Here is a 15,890-nt window from a genome sequence, read left to right as displayed (position 1 = left end):
TGAAGAACAGATACATGCAGCATGACACCATTCACATAAATGATAAATAACACAGAGAACAACCAGAAACATCATTTATGGATTCCTGTGTGTGCGATCATGCAGTGCCTCTCAGAATGTGCACACAAATCACCTGGGACCGTGATGAACTGCCAGCTCTAAGTTAGCAGGTCATGGTGGCACCTGAGACTTCTTTCTAACAGGCTTCCAGAGATGCCAGTGCTGTGTTGCCTTGGGAGGGGTGTCTCTGGTGAAGGGAAACTGTCCTTTTCACCTTCTTGCATGTATCCATGCCTTGGATAGTCTTGCCTCACCTGGTTGGCGGGGCCTCACACTTATATCCTGGACTGCCAGAAACTGTAAGGCATTCTCACCCACAAGTTGTTGTTGAAATACGTGTTTCCATGGAGACATGAGAGCTGGCACCTCCTATTCCACTATCTTGTTCCTGTCACCCAGATTGGTTATTATTTCATGTAAAGGAACACATGGAGAAAGACACTGACTTTCAAACCTGTATTTTGATTTTCTAGGATATCAAATACAACCAGGAATTGAATGAAAGCTATGACAATATCACCTTTCAATGGGAGTGATGCTACTGCATCTTGATGCACGTTGCTCAGGGATTGACGGGTCAAGGTCACAGAAAGTCCCATTGGGTCTTTTCCACCGTGACATTTAAATAATCCGCCTTTTCTTTTTTTTTTTTTTTTAGTTCTGTATCAACCTATCACACCACTGTCCATCAATGCGTTCTGAGGGTTGGAAGTACACTGAGTTGGTTAAGGAAAGAGAATCAAACCTGTTGCAAAGAGCACACAGGAGAACTCCTAAAGGCAGAACAGTGTGAATGGGATTACTCACTAGGTCACACATGCTCAGTTGCGTCCGAGAGCTCAATCTGCCTGAGCATCAGAAATGAAGTGAGGAAGCTCTGGTCTCGGCCTCCAGCTGGACGGGAGACACGGGTCCTGCATTAGTTTCCTGATTGAGCTGGAACAAGTCACCAGGAACTCAGAGGCCAAAACAGCCATTTTATTGCCCTGCAGTTCTGGAGGTCAGACATCTGACCCGTGGCCCTGGACCATAACCAATGAGCCCAGTGTCTGTCAGTGTACTCACATCACCTTCTGTGTCCTTTCTCAGAGTTTTAAAATTTTCCCCTTGGTAGTTTTCTAGTGTATTCTTGGTTGTTAATTGCTGTGTACTGTCACCAGTTTGTTTGTTTCACAGTGTAGAATATTTAAGTTTAGAATTAGCCAGCTGGACTCAGTTTGAGGACCCCAATTTTGTTGGCAACTTCCAAATGATCACATGGGGAAGGCAGGTGAACACATGCCTTCTTCTCTCCATCAGGCCTGAGCAGGGTGTTGGCTGTGGCCAGGTCAATGTCGTAGAGCTTCCTCACAGCCTGTTTGGCCTGGTGCTTGTTGGCCTTTCTGTGAACACAAGTGTGCCCTTGTCTTCTGTCTTCTTCATGGCTCCCTGGGTGGACAGGGGTACAGGACAATGGCAGAGTGGTCAGGCTTGTGTTTCCTGGGCCAGACATTAATGCTGCCTCCTGAGGCACAGTGTTTGACTGTGGCAAGGTCACTGGCATGCAGAGCTTTGTTGTGTTGCTTTTTACGCCTTTCACCTCTGCTTTCTTTGTCTCCAAAGCCTTTGGTTTGGCTTTGGCTGTGGCTTTGGCTTTGGCTTTGGTGGTGGAGGGGGCACGAGCTTCCTTTTTCTGTGTGGGCACCATTTTCATGGAAAGGCTGTTTGTTTATTGAATGATTAGTTATTACCATGAGTCTTTGCTGGTATAGAGAAATGCTATTGATTTTTATAATTTGAATACTTCAGCAAAATTGAAAATTTCTCAATAAGTATAATGAAATTTGGTCCAATAGTTTGTGAAGTCTTGGTTTTATAGATATACAATCATAGTATTGCAAAGAGTGGGAAAGTACCTGCTCCAATACTTAGGCCTCTCTCTGTCTTTTTTTCTCTTCTCCTTGTAACTTTAGCCAGAACCTCTAGGGATGCTGAAATATTGAAACCATACTTTTGGTACCTGAAATTAGTACAGAACTAAGGCCCATCCCACTGACTATTTTTGTATTGCCTGTGATCTGAGACATTTGCAATCAACATAATATGAGGAACACTATTTTTCACCCCAGTAGAGTAAATTTTCAAGAATTTTATTCAAAAAAAGGAATCTGTTCCTCTTAGTAATACATCTGCATTTCCAAAAAAAATTGTAGTCAATGTTCTATTTGAATTTTATCCAAAAATGTGGAGATATTCTTTTTCTATTATTATGTCAGTACCTATATAATACCCTAATTTTGCCACTTTTCCTGCAAGACGTAAAATACTGGTATTTACCACCCAGCCCAACAGAGAAGGACTTTACTGGCCCCTTCGTTATACCGTGGCTTTTCCTCTGATCATTGTTTGCTGTGGTGACTTGTGCTGCACTGTTCCCCAAATACACGAGTTTGTCAGATTGAGCCCCCCAGGGCGCCTTCCATAAAGTGAACATGTAAGTTCTAATTGTGAGATTCAGGAGATATTATTTTTCTAAGATTTTATTTATTTATTTTTAGAGAGGGAAGGGAGGGAGACAGAGAGAAAGACAGAGAAACATCAATGGGCGGTTGCTGGGGGTCATGGCCTGCAACCCAGGCATGTGCCCTGACTGGGAACTGAACCTGCAACACTCTGGTTTGCAGCCCGAGCTCAATCCACTGAGGTACACCAGCCAAGGAAGGAGATATTATTTTAAAAGGTTTTATTTATTTATGTTTTGAGAGAGCAGAAGGGAGGGAGAATGTGAGTGAGAGAAACGTCGATCTGAGGGAGAAACATGGATTGGTTGACTCTCATATGCATCTTGACTGGAAAAGGATTCAGCAACTCAGGCCTGTGCCCTGACTGGGAATCAAACCAGTGACCTTTTACTCCACAGGACAACACCCAAGCAAGTGAGCCACAGTGGTCAGGGCTCAGGGAATGTTTTTAAGTTGCCCTTTTACTGCTCCCCTTGAATGGCTTCAAGTTGAATGGAAAAAGCAGAGATAAATGTCAAATAAACTTCCAGTGTAAATATCAACCCAGGACACCCTGAGGTCATGTGGTATTTCAAGATTGACAAGGGAGACTCCACATCTCCCTTCCCAGCTTCAGACACTCTGCCAGCTGAGCCTCTGGTCCCAGGACACACTTGAGTTGAAACCACCTCCTCCTGGAAGCAGGCCCATCAAGAAGATACCAGCTGTTGGGCTTTCTCAAATTATATACATTTTATTGATTAGGCTATTAGTTTTGTCTCACTTCCCCTCCACCCTGCACACATCCTCCTACTCGCATTCCTGACCCTCCTTAGTTCATGTCCATGGGTCCTACATGTAAGTTCTTAGGCTTCTCCATTTCCTATACTATTCTTAACCTCCCCCTGTCTGTTTTCTACCCACCATTTATGCTACTTACTCTGTGTACCTTTTCCCCATTCCTCTCTCCCTTTACCTGCTGATAACTCTCCATGTGATCTCCATTTCTGTGATTCTATTCCTGATCTATTTGTATGTTTAGTTTGTTTGTTTGTTTGTTTGGTTTGGTTATTGATAGTTGTGAGTTTGTTGTCATTTTCTGTTCATACTTTTGATCTTCTTCTTTTACTTAATTAACATCTCATATAATAAAGACTTGGTGATGATGAACTCTTTTAACTTCAGCTTCTCTGGGAAGCACTTTATCTGTCCTTCCATTGTACATGATATCTTTGCTGGACAGAGTCATCTTAGATGTAGGACATCACCTTTCATGACTATTGAATACTTCTTTCAGCCCCTTCTTGCCTGGAAGGTTTCTTTTGGGAAATCTGCTAATATTCTTATGGGAACTCCTTTGTAGGTAACTGTCTCCTTTTTCTTGCTGCTTTGAAGATTCTCTTCTTCTCTTTAACCTTGGCTAATGTAATTATGATGTGCCTTTGTGTGTGCAACCTTGCGTCCAAGTTTTTGGGACTCCTTGACTGCCTGGAAGTCTATTTCCTTTGCCAGATTGGAGAAGTTCTCCTTCAATACTTTTTCAAGCAAGTTTTCAATTTCTTGCTGTGCTTCACCTCCTTCTGGCACCCCTATGATATGGATGTTGAAACATTAAAAGTTCTACTGGATGTTCCTAAGCCTCTCCTCATTTTTTTGAGTTCTTGTTTCTTCATTCTGTTCTGGTTGAATGTTTATTTTTTCCTTTTGGTCCAAACCATGGATTTGAGTCTTGGTTTCCTTCTCTTCACACTTGGTCCCCCTTATTTCACTTTTCATAGCCTTTTTTTCCTCTATTTTGCAATCACGCTCAACCATTTCTGTGAGCATCCTGATTAGCAAGTGGTTTGAATTGTGCATCAGATAGGGTGGTATCTCTTTATCACTTAGTTGTACATTTTCTGGAGCTTTGATCTGTCCTTTCATTTGGCCCATATATCTTTGTCTCAGTGCACCTCTTACATAATAAGGGAAGGAGCCTTAGGTTCTCTCTAGGGCAGGGCAAACCAGGGCACTGTGCTGTGGTGCTGTGTATGTGTGGGAGGGGCCCAAGGGGGAACAATGGGGACTGCTTAGCTATCAGCCAGCTTTCAGTCATTTCCCTGTCTACCCACAAGCACACTGGGTTCTTGTGGTGCTGATTGCCAGGTGGCTGGGTTTGTGTATGGACTAGGACCTTGTGGGTCTCTCCAATGAACTCCCCATGTCATGTGCACCAAGATTTTTTAAAGCTCTGAGGTGGTTCAAAAGTGCAGGCAAAGTTCAGACACATCCATGAAAGATGGGATGCATTGGTTTCACTACTCTGTAAAGGAGAATCAAAGAACTGGAGCCAGGGTGATGGGGTGTGTGTAGCTGCCCCAAACAGTGCTGTGGATGTGGGTGGTTGCAGGTGGATGATCACAGATTGGCCCAGGTACACAGAGAGACTCCAGGGAATGGCTTGAGGCCCCTCCCAGGTGACTTCTCAAATGCGCTGGGCACAGGTTTATCTCCAAAGTATTTGGGTGGGCACCTAGGGTGGGCATTACCTGGAGACTGAATTCACACTCTGAGTACACCTGCAGGAGGCCTGTGGTCTCTTGGTGGCCAAACATGTGCATGGCAAGTGCCTTCTTCCAGGTGCTGTAAGAAGAAACCAGGTGTCCTGAGGCTGAGACTGAGTTGGCACTAAGCGACCATGGGCCACATTGGGAGGCCTCTTTCAGAAAGCCAGGGACTTGTTCTGGCTTGCCCACACTCTCTGCTGGCGAGAAAAGCCAGGCTGTGCAGAGCATGAAGGAAAAGTTAGCCCAAGGAGGCTATGGGGAAACACGGGAGTTTGAGGCTCCCATGGGCCTCCCCAAGGGCATGCACTTAGCACGCAGGTGTCTCTGGACATTCCCTGGATTTGCAAAGTCTGTGTTGGCAGGACCTGCAGCTAGTGGTGGTTTGTTAGAGGTAGTCCCCCAAACGTGTGTGGGAACCACAAGATCTTGGGTATCCCAAATCAGGAACCATCTGGGTAAGTCTAGAATGTGAATCAGGGTCTCGTGGTCAACTGGGATCCAGCTGGATGTGCATGGATGCTACTGGAGTCCTCACTCAGACTCAGTCCATTTCACTGCCTTTAGGGACTTAGGAAGCAGCACCTCCCATAATGGCCCCGGGGCCCTTCCCAACCTCCTCTGTGGGGCCCTTGTCAGCTCAGGGCTGGGATCATTAGCTCTGTCTCCCAAAGAGAGGCATTTCCCTGATTAACATCAGAAATGAAAAATAACATACATAAAAATCAGAGGTTCCATGTACAAATGCTAAGTGCAAAGTTATCTCCTGTTGTCTACAGTAGCTTTGCTAAGGTACAATCGACATTCAACTGCACATATTTAAAGTATACCACTCACACTGAGCACTGTCGCTCAGTGGGTTGGGGCTTGGTCCATGGGTCTAAAGGTAGCTGGTTCAAATCCCAATCCCTCCCCCTATCCGTAAAGATAAATTAATTAACTAATCAATTAATATTAAGAAAAGTGAGGTATAAAATTGGATAAGTTTGTACAGGGAGATACCCATGAAAACATCACCATATTCTGGACTGTGAATTTCCGATCATTCTCTGTGGTTTCCTCTGTGTCTTTGTGATCTCTGCCTCCTCCCCACTGTGCCACCCATCACCCCAGGCAAACATCAATCCACTTTCTGTGTCTAGAGTTTGCATTTTCCACACATTATAGAAATGCAGTTATCAGCATGTACTTCCTTGTTGGTCTGGCTATTTGCACTCAGCATGATTATTCTGAGATGCTTTCATGTTGTGTTTATCAATAGCCTGTTCTTTCCTTTTGTTGGATTCTGTTCCCGTGGATGGGCATACCACCAATTATTTACCCATTTCTGTTGATGGACATTTTCTTGGTCCTAGTTTTCAGCTATTGCAAATAAAGTGCCTTTGAACATCACTTACAAGTCTCTGCATGAGTTTATGTTTATATTTCTCTTGGGTTATAGTCAGGAGTAGAATGCCTGGATCATGTTGTAGGTCTATGTTTAACTCTTGTAAGGAGGTGAGCAACTTTTCTGGAGTGACGGTACCATTTTACATTTCCATCAGCAGTGAGGGAGACTTCCAGAATCTCCATTTCCTCCCCAACGTTTCGTAGCTTAAGTACAAAAAAATTATAATGTGTTCTAGAAATCCCAAACTTCCCGACAGTTTCCTAGAATCCAAAGAGAACACATTAAGTGCCTGTTTGAAAACAGTAAACTGTCATGATTCCCACAGAAAGCTTCACACATTGCTGCTTCGTCACCCATCACCACCCTGGTTGCTTTGTGTTCCAGAAGCCTGAGATGGTTTTCTTAGAATGTTGGAGACACCAGCTCTTTGGCTGATGATTCTGAAGTCCTGCCATCATGTTTGAAATAGAACTCAAGTTTTCTACACAGATGTTTGAAAATGTTGCATTGCTTTTGTTGAATTCAAACATAAGTTTTCTCCCAAGCAACTGCCAAAAACCTTACATTGAGAAATACAACTCTTCAATAAATACTTGGGCATTAAGAATGAATACTGGGTGGGAAAACATTCTGTGGTACATGCCTTCATCTCTCCTGTTCTCTTCTCTCTTTTTTCGTGCACACAAAACACTGAGACATTGGATCACATGCAAACAGATTCCTGACCACACAAGGAGACAAGGCAGTGGGAAGGGCATGGCAATGGGTGGGGAATGTTCTATGTGCAGAAAGGAAAGTGGGGTCTTCTCCCAGCACAAATCTATAGGCAGGAGCTGAGCTGAATTCAAACATGCTGTGGAAAAGCTGAGGTCAAAGACAAAGACAAATGCTGCTGCTCCCTGTGTGTGGGGAGTGAGGTGCCAAGAGCCTGTTTCTGTCTGCCTGAGCCTCCCTCCCTGTTCACTTGCTTTTCAGTCTTCAGCCCACAGTGGGGATGTAGGTGGGGCCAAGGGCCACCTAGGACAACTCGCCAGATGGGAGGGAGGGAATCACTCCTTGGAGTCTGCTGTGGGAAGCTGAAGAAGCCTGCTCAGTGCACACATCATCTTGCCTCTGTCTGGCCCTGTCCATCCTACCACCCTCCCAGGCCTTCCCTGAGGCAGACTGGGACCCCCCAAAAACAGATGCAGCAGCGGGGCTTCAAGTCTTCCTATAGAGGAGTAAAAGGACAGGAGGTTCTGCTTGACTCCTCTTGTTCCTAAGCCCCAGGTGAGTCTGGAGAGCTCAGTGGGATGGTGGCAGTCAGTCAGAAGGACAGAGAGGGTCAGATTTGGGCAAACATCAGGGTGAGGGGTGGGTGAAGGGTGAGGATGTGCCCACACACTTGGACAAGGCCCAGGGCACTCACAGGTTCTGGCAGCACTGTGGTTAGGTTTCTGTCCATCGTACAGGGTGGCACGCTGATGCCCACCACGTTGTTTCCGGGGCACTCTCTGTGGGCCCAGTGGTCTGCAATCTGCTTCTGTGACACGATGTGGTAGATCTCTGTGAGAACATTCCTGAAAGCTTCCTCTACAGTGGTGGACTCAAGGCTGAGATCTGGATGAAGGACAAGTTGTTCTCTGTTAAAGAATGGATCTTGTCAGTGGACACAGACCACAGATGGCACAGGTCACTCTTCTTGTCCACCAGCATGATGATGATGATGTTGCTGTCAGCATGGTACCCCAGCTCCTTGAGCCAGTACTCCACATTCTCATATGTCAGGTGCTTGGTGATGCTGTGTACCAGCAGTGAACCCAGTGCACCCTGGTAGTATGCAGAAGTGAAGGTGCAGTTGTGCTTCTGGCCAGCTGTGTCCCTCATCTAGACTTTGATGGTCTTGCCATTTACCTGGATGCCACAGGTGGCAAACTCCATACCAATAGTTCTTTTGGTGTCTAGGTCAAACTCGTTGTGGGTGAAGTGGTCCAGCAGGTTGCTCTTCCGGATACCCCCATGCCCTATGAGCACCAGTTTGAATAGGGACTGGTACTTGTCTTTCCGGGTCTCATTGTCCTGGCGCTACTGGCCCATTTCTCATTTTTTTGTTGAGCACACAGTGGGAGCTCCTTGAAGCAGAAAGTTGCAATATGGTGCTCTGATATGGGCAAAGAGTCACCAGGAGGGGTGGGATGGGACAGAGACGATGTGGGCAACAGCAGCATATAGCCCTCCCTCTTCAGCATCATAGCCCACTTCATCTTGCAGACCTGGTTGCTAATAGGCTGTCATCTGTTCTTGGAGACAATCCACAAGACACAATGCAGTGCACAGCCTTTGCCACTCTTTGTCATGCTCAGTTCCACTGGCTCAGAGGCAGGATCACTGCCAGCCTGTCAATGGTGTCTAAGGTTGTACAGACCTCAAAATACCAGTGACCAGGTTTCTGTTGGGCGAGAACTAGGCAGGATCACAGAAGGGGCTGGGGGACTTTTGCAAGCAGGTCACAGATGGGATGCCACAATTTCTGGGTTCACTGCGCTGTGCCCAGCTCTTCCTGTGACACAGGCCTCTTTCTGATTTCAGGGTGCAGAAAGGGACCATTAGCACAAGGAAGAAGTGACCCTTAGCTTTTAAGAAGCCTGAGCTGTGGGCATAGGAGCCTCAGTCACAACACTCTTCTCACCTGGAACTCCTCCCCACCTGCTCTCCATATCTGCACACTCTGCCTATAGTTCAAGATCCCTGCCTGTCCCCAAGACCCACCTTTCCAGGAATAGTTCTCTGATGCCATGAACCCAGCAGTGCCAGACATTAGTCTGAGGTTTCTACACACACTGTCCCATTGAGTCCCTACAGCCATCTACAGACAGGTAGGATTGACCCCATAAGGGGACACTAAGGCTCTGAGAGGTTCAATTTGTCCTCATGGCATACAAGGGACAGAGATAGGAAGGAAGCCCAGGTCTGTGTGAATCCAAAGCCTGTGTTTGTAAGCACTTTCCATGTGATAGCCCCTCCCAGGCAGCACCCCCTTTCCTGACCCACAGTGGTCCAGACTTGGTCCCACCCAGCTGGGTTCCTGCATCAGCTTGTAGAAAGAAGTGTGTGTATGGACGTCTTCCATCTCTCCACTTCTCCCAGAGACCTATGGCATATGGCGAGGTGCATGTAGTGACTAAACATTTGTTCCTTCATTGTGGTTGAATCAGACACCCAGGAAAAGGAGTTAAAGTGTGCTCAATACCAGACACTGTACTTTCCATACATTATTTTCCCCAGCCCTATTCTTATTGGCACTATTAGAATGATTCTGACAGGTGCTATCATCTTTGGTACACACAGTTTGTTTGTTTCTGACGCTGGTTATGATGGAGTGACTCACCCACTGCCTCCCAGCACGTGAGCGGTGGAAGCTGGGTAGTCCACACCCCCCATTTCCCAGTTATACTCCATTCTCGCCACACATAATTGGCTTTCAGATTTCATGGTTAAATCTGGTTCCAAATGGCATCCTTTTATGGCATCCACTATCTCTTTTTTTTGTTTTGAATGTGTGTTTTGTGTCATCAGATCACTAAGTAGATCTGGAAGTAATGAGATGCGCAGGAACAGTCTTGCCCTCCCATCACTGAATACAGAGCATCAGGGAGTGGGAGGGGTTGGTGGGGCCCTGGGGACAGAAAACTGGGCTCAGAAGCAATATAAAGGCAGAGGCCCAGGATCGCAGAACCACCGTCAGGGAAAGACACATTCCCAGTGACCCTCACTGAGTCGCTGTTGTCCCTCCCAAGATGAAGCTGCTGCTGCTGTGTCTGGGGCTGACCCTGGCCTGTGCCCACCATGAAGACAACCATGATGTCGTGACAAGCAACTTCGACATGTCAAAGGTAGAGTTGGGGAAGCCTAGGGTGTTTAGACCTTGGGGCATTTTGGGGGATTGTGAAGCCAGGTGACCCTCCCAGAGGGTGAGAGGTTTTGATGGTAGACAAAGGGGGTGGTCTCTGACCTTGGACCAGGAGCAGTTGTAGCATGTAGAATGATGACAACCCTTGGGGACCTCTGTTCTCACTGCAGGGACAGTGGAAAGAGCCCTACGTGTGGTGTCCATGGACCTGAGTTCTAATGCCACGTTCACATCACCACTCTGAGTCCTGGCCCAGGGCATAGAGTTCAAGGAGACAGGTTTCATACACGGTCCAGGCTCTTCTTTTCTCTCCCAGTCATTTTACTGATTATTTGCAGCTTTCCGGGGAGTGGTATACCATTCTCTTGGCCTCGGGCGTGAAGGAAATGGTAGAAGAGCAAGGTAGCTTCAGAATATTTGTGGATTATATCCAGGCTTTGGATAATTCCTCTGTGTTACTGAAATGTCACAAAATGTAAGTATGGCATTTTTACTTGGGGAGAGAAACTAAATACGGCTTGGAGCTTCACACACACACACACACACACACACACTCAAACACGCACATTCCTGTGAGCACTTGTATTGTGGGCCTGTGTCCAAAATCAGAGTCCCTTATCACATACTGATCCTCGACCTGATCAACCTGAAGATTCTTTAGGTTCAAGGGTAAGAACTGCTGACCAGGAAGGGGTTTAAATGACAGTACAGGAGGTAGGGGCAGTGGGGATCTGAGTCCTAAGGAGGGCAACACAGTAGTTTAGGTAAGAGGGTAGGATGGGGATAGAGAGCCTGGCTCTGTCATGAAACCATCTCTTACTAGCTGTCGGACCTAGAAATTTTCACTCTTTCTTCCCCAATTATCCCTTGGGTAAAAACATGATCATAATTCTTTCCTAACGGGTTGTGTGTGTGTGTGTGTGTGTGTGTGTGTGTGTGACAGCTGAGTGAGGCAATGCTTGTACAGCATTTATCTGAGATGCTGGCACAGCTGAGCCCTCAGCCAAGTCTCTAGACAGGTAGCCGCAGCAGAGGTGAGAGTGGGAAGTGGAGGAACAGTGATGTCAGTAGTTGGCTCATTCTTAAAGTAGCAAATAAAGTGAAACAGGAAAATAAATGCTCTTTCAAAGTTTTACCAAAGGTTTTTCAATACTTCACAAAATGGGACACTCAGGTTACAGGTGCAGTGGGAGGGAGCCAGCCCCTCAGTATCTCACGGGCACCACTCAGCTCATTCTATTTCACAGGATCAACAGAGAGTGTGCTGAACTGACTCTAATTTTTGATGAAACAGAAGAGGAAGGTCTATATAGTGCTACCTGTAAGTATACATTTAAAAAGTCTTTGTAAATTCTACTTCCAGCTGCAAGAAGTTTACTAATTCCCAATGTCTTTAGCATTGAGATCCCTTTCTGTCTCGTGCTCTTTGGGTTCTATACATGAGGCACGTAATCGCCAATGTTCTCTAATATTCGGGGAACCTTGCTTGTAAAAGCCATGGCCTGGCATATAGACCATGAGAGTCAGATGGCAGTGTGGTCATGGGTGCCACTGGCAACAAAAGAAAACTCGCCCACAAAAATTTAAATTGTTTGAAGAACTTCTCATTCCACGTCCACCGTGAAGGCTTCTGGTGGCCTATGCCACAGAACCTTGTGCAGACAGGGTGTCAGTATGTAATACCAGCAGGGCTCCTAGACAGGACAGAGACACACAGTCAGCAGCCATGGCCGAGGGAGGTTGGTGACCCTCAGGGCAAATAATAGAAGGTCAGTTGCAGCTGTGGCAGAATTTGTTACCACTAGGAATCCAGGTACCACGCGTTGCCATTTCCACCCTTGGAAGTTAACCAGATCACGCTCAGGGGGCAAGTGGAATGCTGAGATATCACTTTTACCTCTTCCAGGATTTGCACTTGAATTTGTTTTGTGAAAGAAAGTAGGTAAAAAGTATCACTTGGTTCCCATGGGCCTATGAAATTCTAACCTGTGTTCTGTTTCCTTCACAGATCTTGGATACAACGAGGCTCACATACTTGAAGCAGTCTACAATGACTATGTTATTTTTTATTACTTGAATTACCATAATGATGAAATAACCCAAGGGATGGAGCTCCACGGTAGAGTATTTTCATGCTGATATTCACCTTGGAGTGGGCTGCAGATAAAACTTTCACCCGATCTTCTGCTGGGCCATTTCTCACCCCCAAAGAAAGGAGCTGACCATGGGTACCCCGCAGCTAGGTGGTGATGGGAAGGGGATGAAATCTCTCACCATCCTAAAACGTCAAAGTCAAGACAGGAGACAGCCCCTCCATCCCTTCTGCCTAAGCACCAGTCAGTGCGATCCATCCCCTTTCATCTGTCCCCCTGTCCCAAGGGCCTCCATGGGGATCCAACACAAAGTCACAGCTGTTACTGTCACTCTTCTCATAGCCCGAAACCCAGATGTGAGTCCACAAATCAAGAAAAGGTTTGAGGAAATTTGCGAAAACACTGGAATTCCAAAGGAAAATGTGGTGGACGTGAGCAATGCAGGTAAATTTATCTCTCTGGTTTCCTCTTCCTACTCCCCGTGTTCCTGATTGGAGAAAAGCAAGAGAAGGTAACACCTCCAATGGGGACCCTCTGTCCTACCCTAGAAACTCATTCGGTTTCTCTCTGGGAAATAAGGGGCTGCTGGTTGACTGTGCTCTGTTCTGCCTCTGCAGACCGCTGCTCCCAGGACTGATGGAGCCACAGAGCCCAGGCCTCCAGGTGGGTGCTGAATGATGTGGCTAGGGTAGTCCAGGGGTCCCTGCCATCCAAAACCAGCAGGACTTGATGCCCAAAGGTTGCAAATACACACATTTGGTGAGGAAGCTTGTGGGGTGAGCTTCAAATATGGAGTTGGGAGTTCTGGTTGAGGAGTCACCCCTTCATGAGCTTTAGAGCAAATGGCCTCAGGATTGAAAGGAACAAACGACGATGTGCCCCTCACAGGGTCACAGTGTGGATTTCCTGCTGCTGAGCAGGCCTCAGGAGCTGATAATCTCCTAAAGTCATTAACAGTTCAAATGTGAAACAGGGCAAGAATACCAGGGTGTGGGCGTCAAACTCCAACACACCTCTGGGATTTGTCCCTCTTCCAAGGCCTCACCCTTGGTCTCACCCTCCCATTTCTGGGAATACCATCTTCCTTGAATCTCTGCACATCCTTAACTTCTGCCCTGGAGAGCGAGCTGTCTGACCTTCCCATTGTCCTACCCCTGGAAAATAGGCCCTGCATTTCCTCCCGTGTTTCCACCCTCGGCTGTATTGGGGGGCTTTATTCAGGTAACATTCGGAAAGTCTTAGCAATTATGGCTTGCATAAAGGCAGCATTTAAGAATGGTAACTATGGTTGCTGCCATTCTTTCTTGACTTATCAAAACTTGTGCAACAACTTTAATGCTGAGGATGCCAGAAAGCAGCCTGGGTCCTCCACTGAGTCCTCTCTGTTTTTCACAGACTCAGTTTAGGGAAGGGCAGGATGGGAACAGTCATAGAAAAAGGAAAATCATTGCCCAATGCCCCCCTTCCTCCTGTTCTGTCAAGTAGCCTGGGTTAGAGAGCAGGCTGTCAGCTACATCTTCACCACTTTTCTCTGTAGTGGAAACTCTGTCTGTCCCCAGTTCAACCCAGGAAGTGCTAATGAGTTTCTGGGTGCTCTCTCATGTGCCTATTTAGTGCCCAGTGAGTGTTTCCTTCCAAGGTCCCCATGTCATCCTGTGAGAAGTTCTGTGACCTGATTTCCAGCACTGTCCTCCAGGAAGGCATTATCTCTGAATCTTCAACATCTTCTCAACGTGTCTAGAGAGGACTCATCAACTCACCAAGAATCAAAGGTTTTCTCCAAATTTCCAACCTCCTATGCCATACCTGGGAGACATTCTATCCCAGGTATGCCATACCTGGGAGATATTCTATCATGAATAACACCTTCTTCTACCTGGTCAATAAATCACGTATCTTGCAGTTAGTTGTGTGACTGTCTGTGTGTACGTGAGAGACTGAGAGCTGACAGCAGGCCCACGAGGGGCTCCTTGGCCCTGTGCCCATAATGGTCCTCTGGCCTCTAAGAATCTCCCTGGGTTTCAGGATTCTCCCACCTCTGCAGTCATTCTGCATCCCTGTGAGCACTGCCTGCCCTTTGATTGGCCTGTTACATAGTGACCTGTTAAAGCAAACTAGGAACTGCCCATAGTTTGCCCCATCCTAGAATTCTCCTGCTCAGGGTGGCACTGGCAGACAGATGCTCTGAGGGTGGCCAGGAGAGTCAGGTGTCAGGGCCCAGCCTTCTCACATTGCTTCTCTACACCCACATATTGGGAGGGAGTAGAAGTCGGAAAACCTTCCTCACCACCACTGGTATCTGTTGTGCATGTCTTATGTGAGATGCTAGTGTCCCTAGGTGTATTAAGAATATAAACTTCAATTCAAATTAGGGTGAAGGACCCTTCCCATTCTGTCCTGATGCCCTGTTCATATACAGTGCTCTTGCCAGGCTAGGCTACCTTGAGTGTTCTCACTGACATCGAAGCTCAGGACTTGAAAAACATTGTTTTCTCCTGGGTATGTACCACTTAGTCTTACAGCGATAAATGGTGATTGATATTCCTTGGGAAGGACTACTCCCCCCGACAGGTCAAGGGCCATTTGTACCAGGTTTCACTATGTCCATGCCACTGATAGTCCATTTCCTAACAGATTTCATGGGCAGCAACATAAATGCCAATTTCTGTCCACAAGTTAAAGGGTATGTACTAGATCCACATTAGCATGGTGTGATCTCAGAAACTGCTTGTTGAAGAACAGATACATGCAGCATGACACCATTCACATAAATGATAAATAACACAGAGAACAACCAGAAACATCATTTATGGATTCCTGTGTGTGCGATCATGCAGTGCTTCTCAGAATGTGCACACAAATCACCTGGGACCGTGATGAACTGCCAGCTCTGAGTTAGCAGGTCTTGGTGGCGCCTGAGACTCTCCTTTCTAACAGGCTCCCAGAGGTGCCAGTGCTGTGCTGCCTTGGGAGGGTTGTCTCTGGTGAAGGGAAACTGTCCTTCTCACCTTCTTGCATGTATCAATGCCTTGGATAGTCTTGCCTCACCTGGTTGGCGGGGCCTCACACTTATATCCTGGACTGCCAGAAACTGTAAGGCATTCTCACCCACAAGTTGTTGTTGAAATACGTGTTTCCATGGAGACATGAGAGCTGGCACCTCCTATTCCACTATCTTGTTCCTGTCACCCAGATTGGTTATTATTTCATGTAAAGGCACACATGGAGAAAGACACTGACTTTCAAACCTGTATTTTGATTTTCTAGGACATTGAATACAACCAGGAATTGAATGAAAGCTATGACAATATCACCTTTCAATGGGAGTGATGCTACTGCATCTTGATGCACGTTGCTCAGGGATTGACGGGTCAAGGTCACAGAAAGTCCCATTGGGTCTTTTCCACCATGACATTTAAATAATCCGTCTTTTCT

General features: G+C 46.6%; 1 protein-coding gene, 1 long non-coding RNA gene and 1 pseudogene across 2 annotated transcripts in view; 1 reads left to right on the top strand and 2 right to left on the bottom strand.

Annotated features, from left to right (window-relative positions):
* Positions 1-7,726: 7,726 nt before the first annotated feature.
* Positions 7,727-9,911, bottom strand: LOC114514802 (annotated as a pseudogene).
* A 275-nt stretch (positions 9,912-10,186) lies between these two features.
* The window catches only part of LOC114514895 (major allergen Equ c 1-like), a 20,785-nt gene continuing 15,081 nt past the window's right edge, over positions 10,187-15,890 (top strand). Inside the window, exons 1-5 of the mRNA XM_036022078.1 lie at positions 10,187-10,345; positions 10,701-10,837; positions 11,610-11,683; positions 12,371-12,481; positions 12,798-12,899. Coding sequence (XP_035877971.1) covers positions 10,250-10,345; positions 10,701-10,837; positions 11,610-11,683; positions 12,371-12,481; positions 12,798-12,899 — 520 coding nt within the window. The 5' untranslated portion in view covers positions 10,187-10,249. The remainder of the gene's footprint in view (positions 10,346-10,700; positions 10,838-11,609; positions 11,684-12,370; positions 12,482-12,797; positions 12,900-15,890) is intronic.
* Positions 14,124-15,890, bottom strand: part of LOC118499774 — a 25,276-nt gene continuing 23,509 nt past the window's right edge. The window contains exon 2 of the long non-coding RNA XR_004902306.1: positions 14,124-14,261. This is a non-coding gene — a long non-coding RNA (uncharacterized LOC118499774). The remainder of the gene's footprint in view (positions 14,262-15,890) is intronic.

The sequence above is a fragment of the Phyllostomus discolor genome, chromosome 3, assembly GCF_004126475.2.
Source record: "Phyllostomus discolor isolate MPI-MPIP mPhyDis1 chromosome 3, mPhyDis1.pri.v3, whole genome shotgun sequence".
Classification (NCBI taxonomy): Eukaryota; Metazoa; Chordata; class Mammalia; order Chiroptera; family Phyllostomidae; genus Phyllostomus; species Phyllostomus discolor.
Note: the sequence above shows the minus strand (reverse complement) of the source record. Positions and strands in the feature narration are given on the sequence as shown.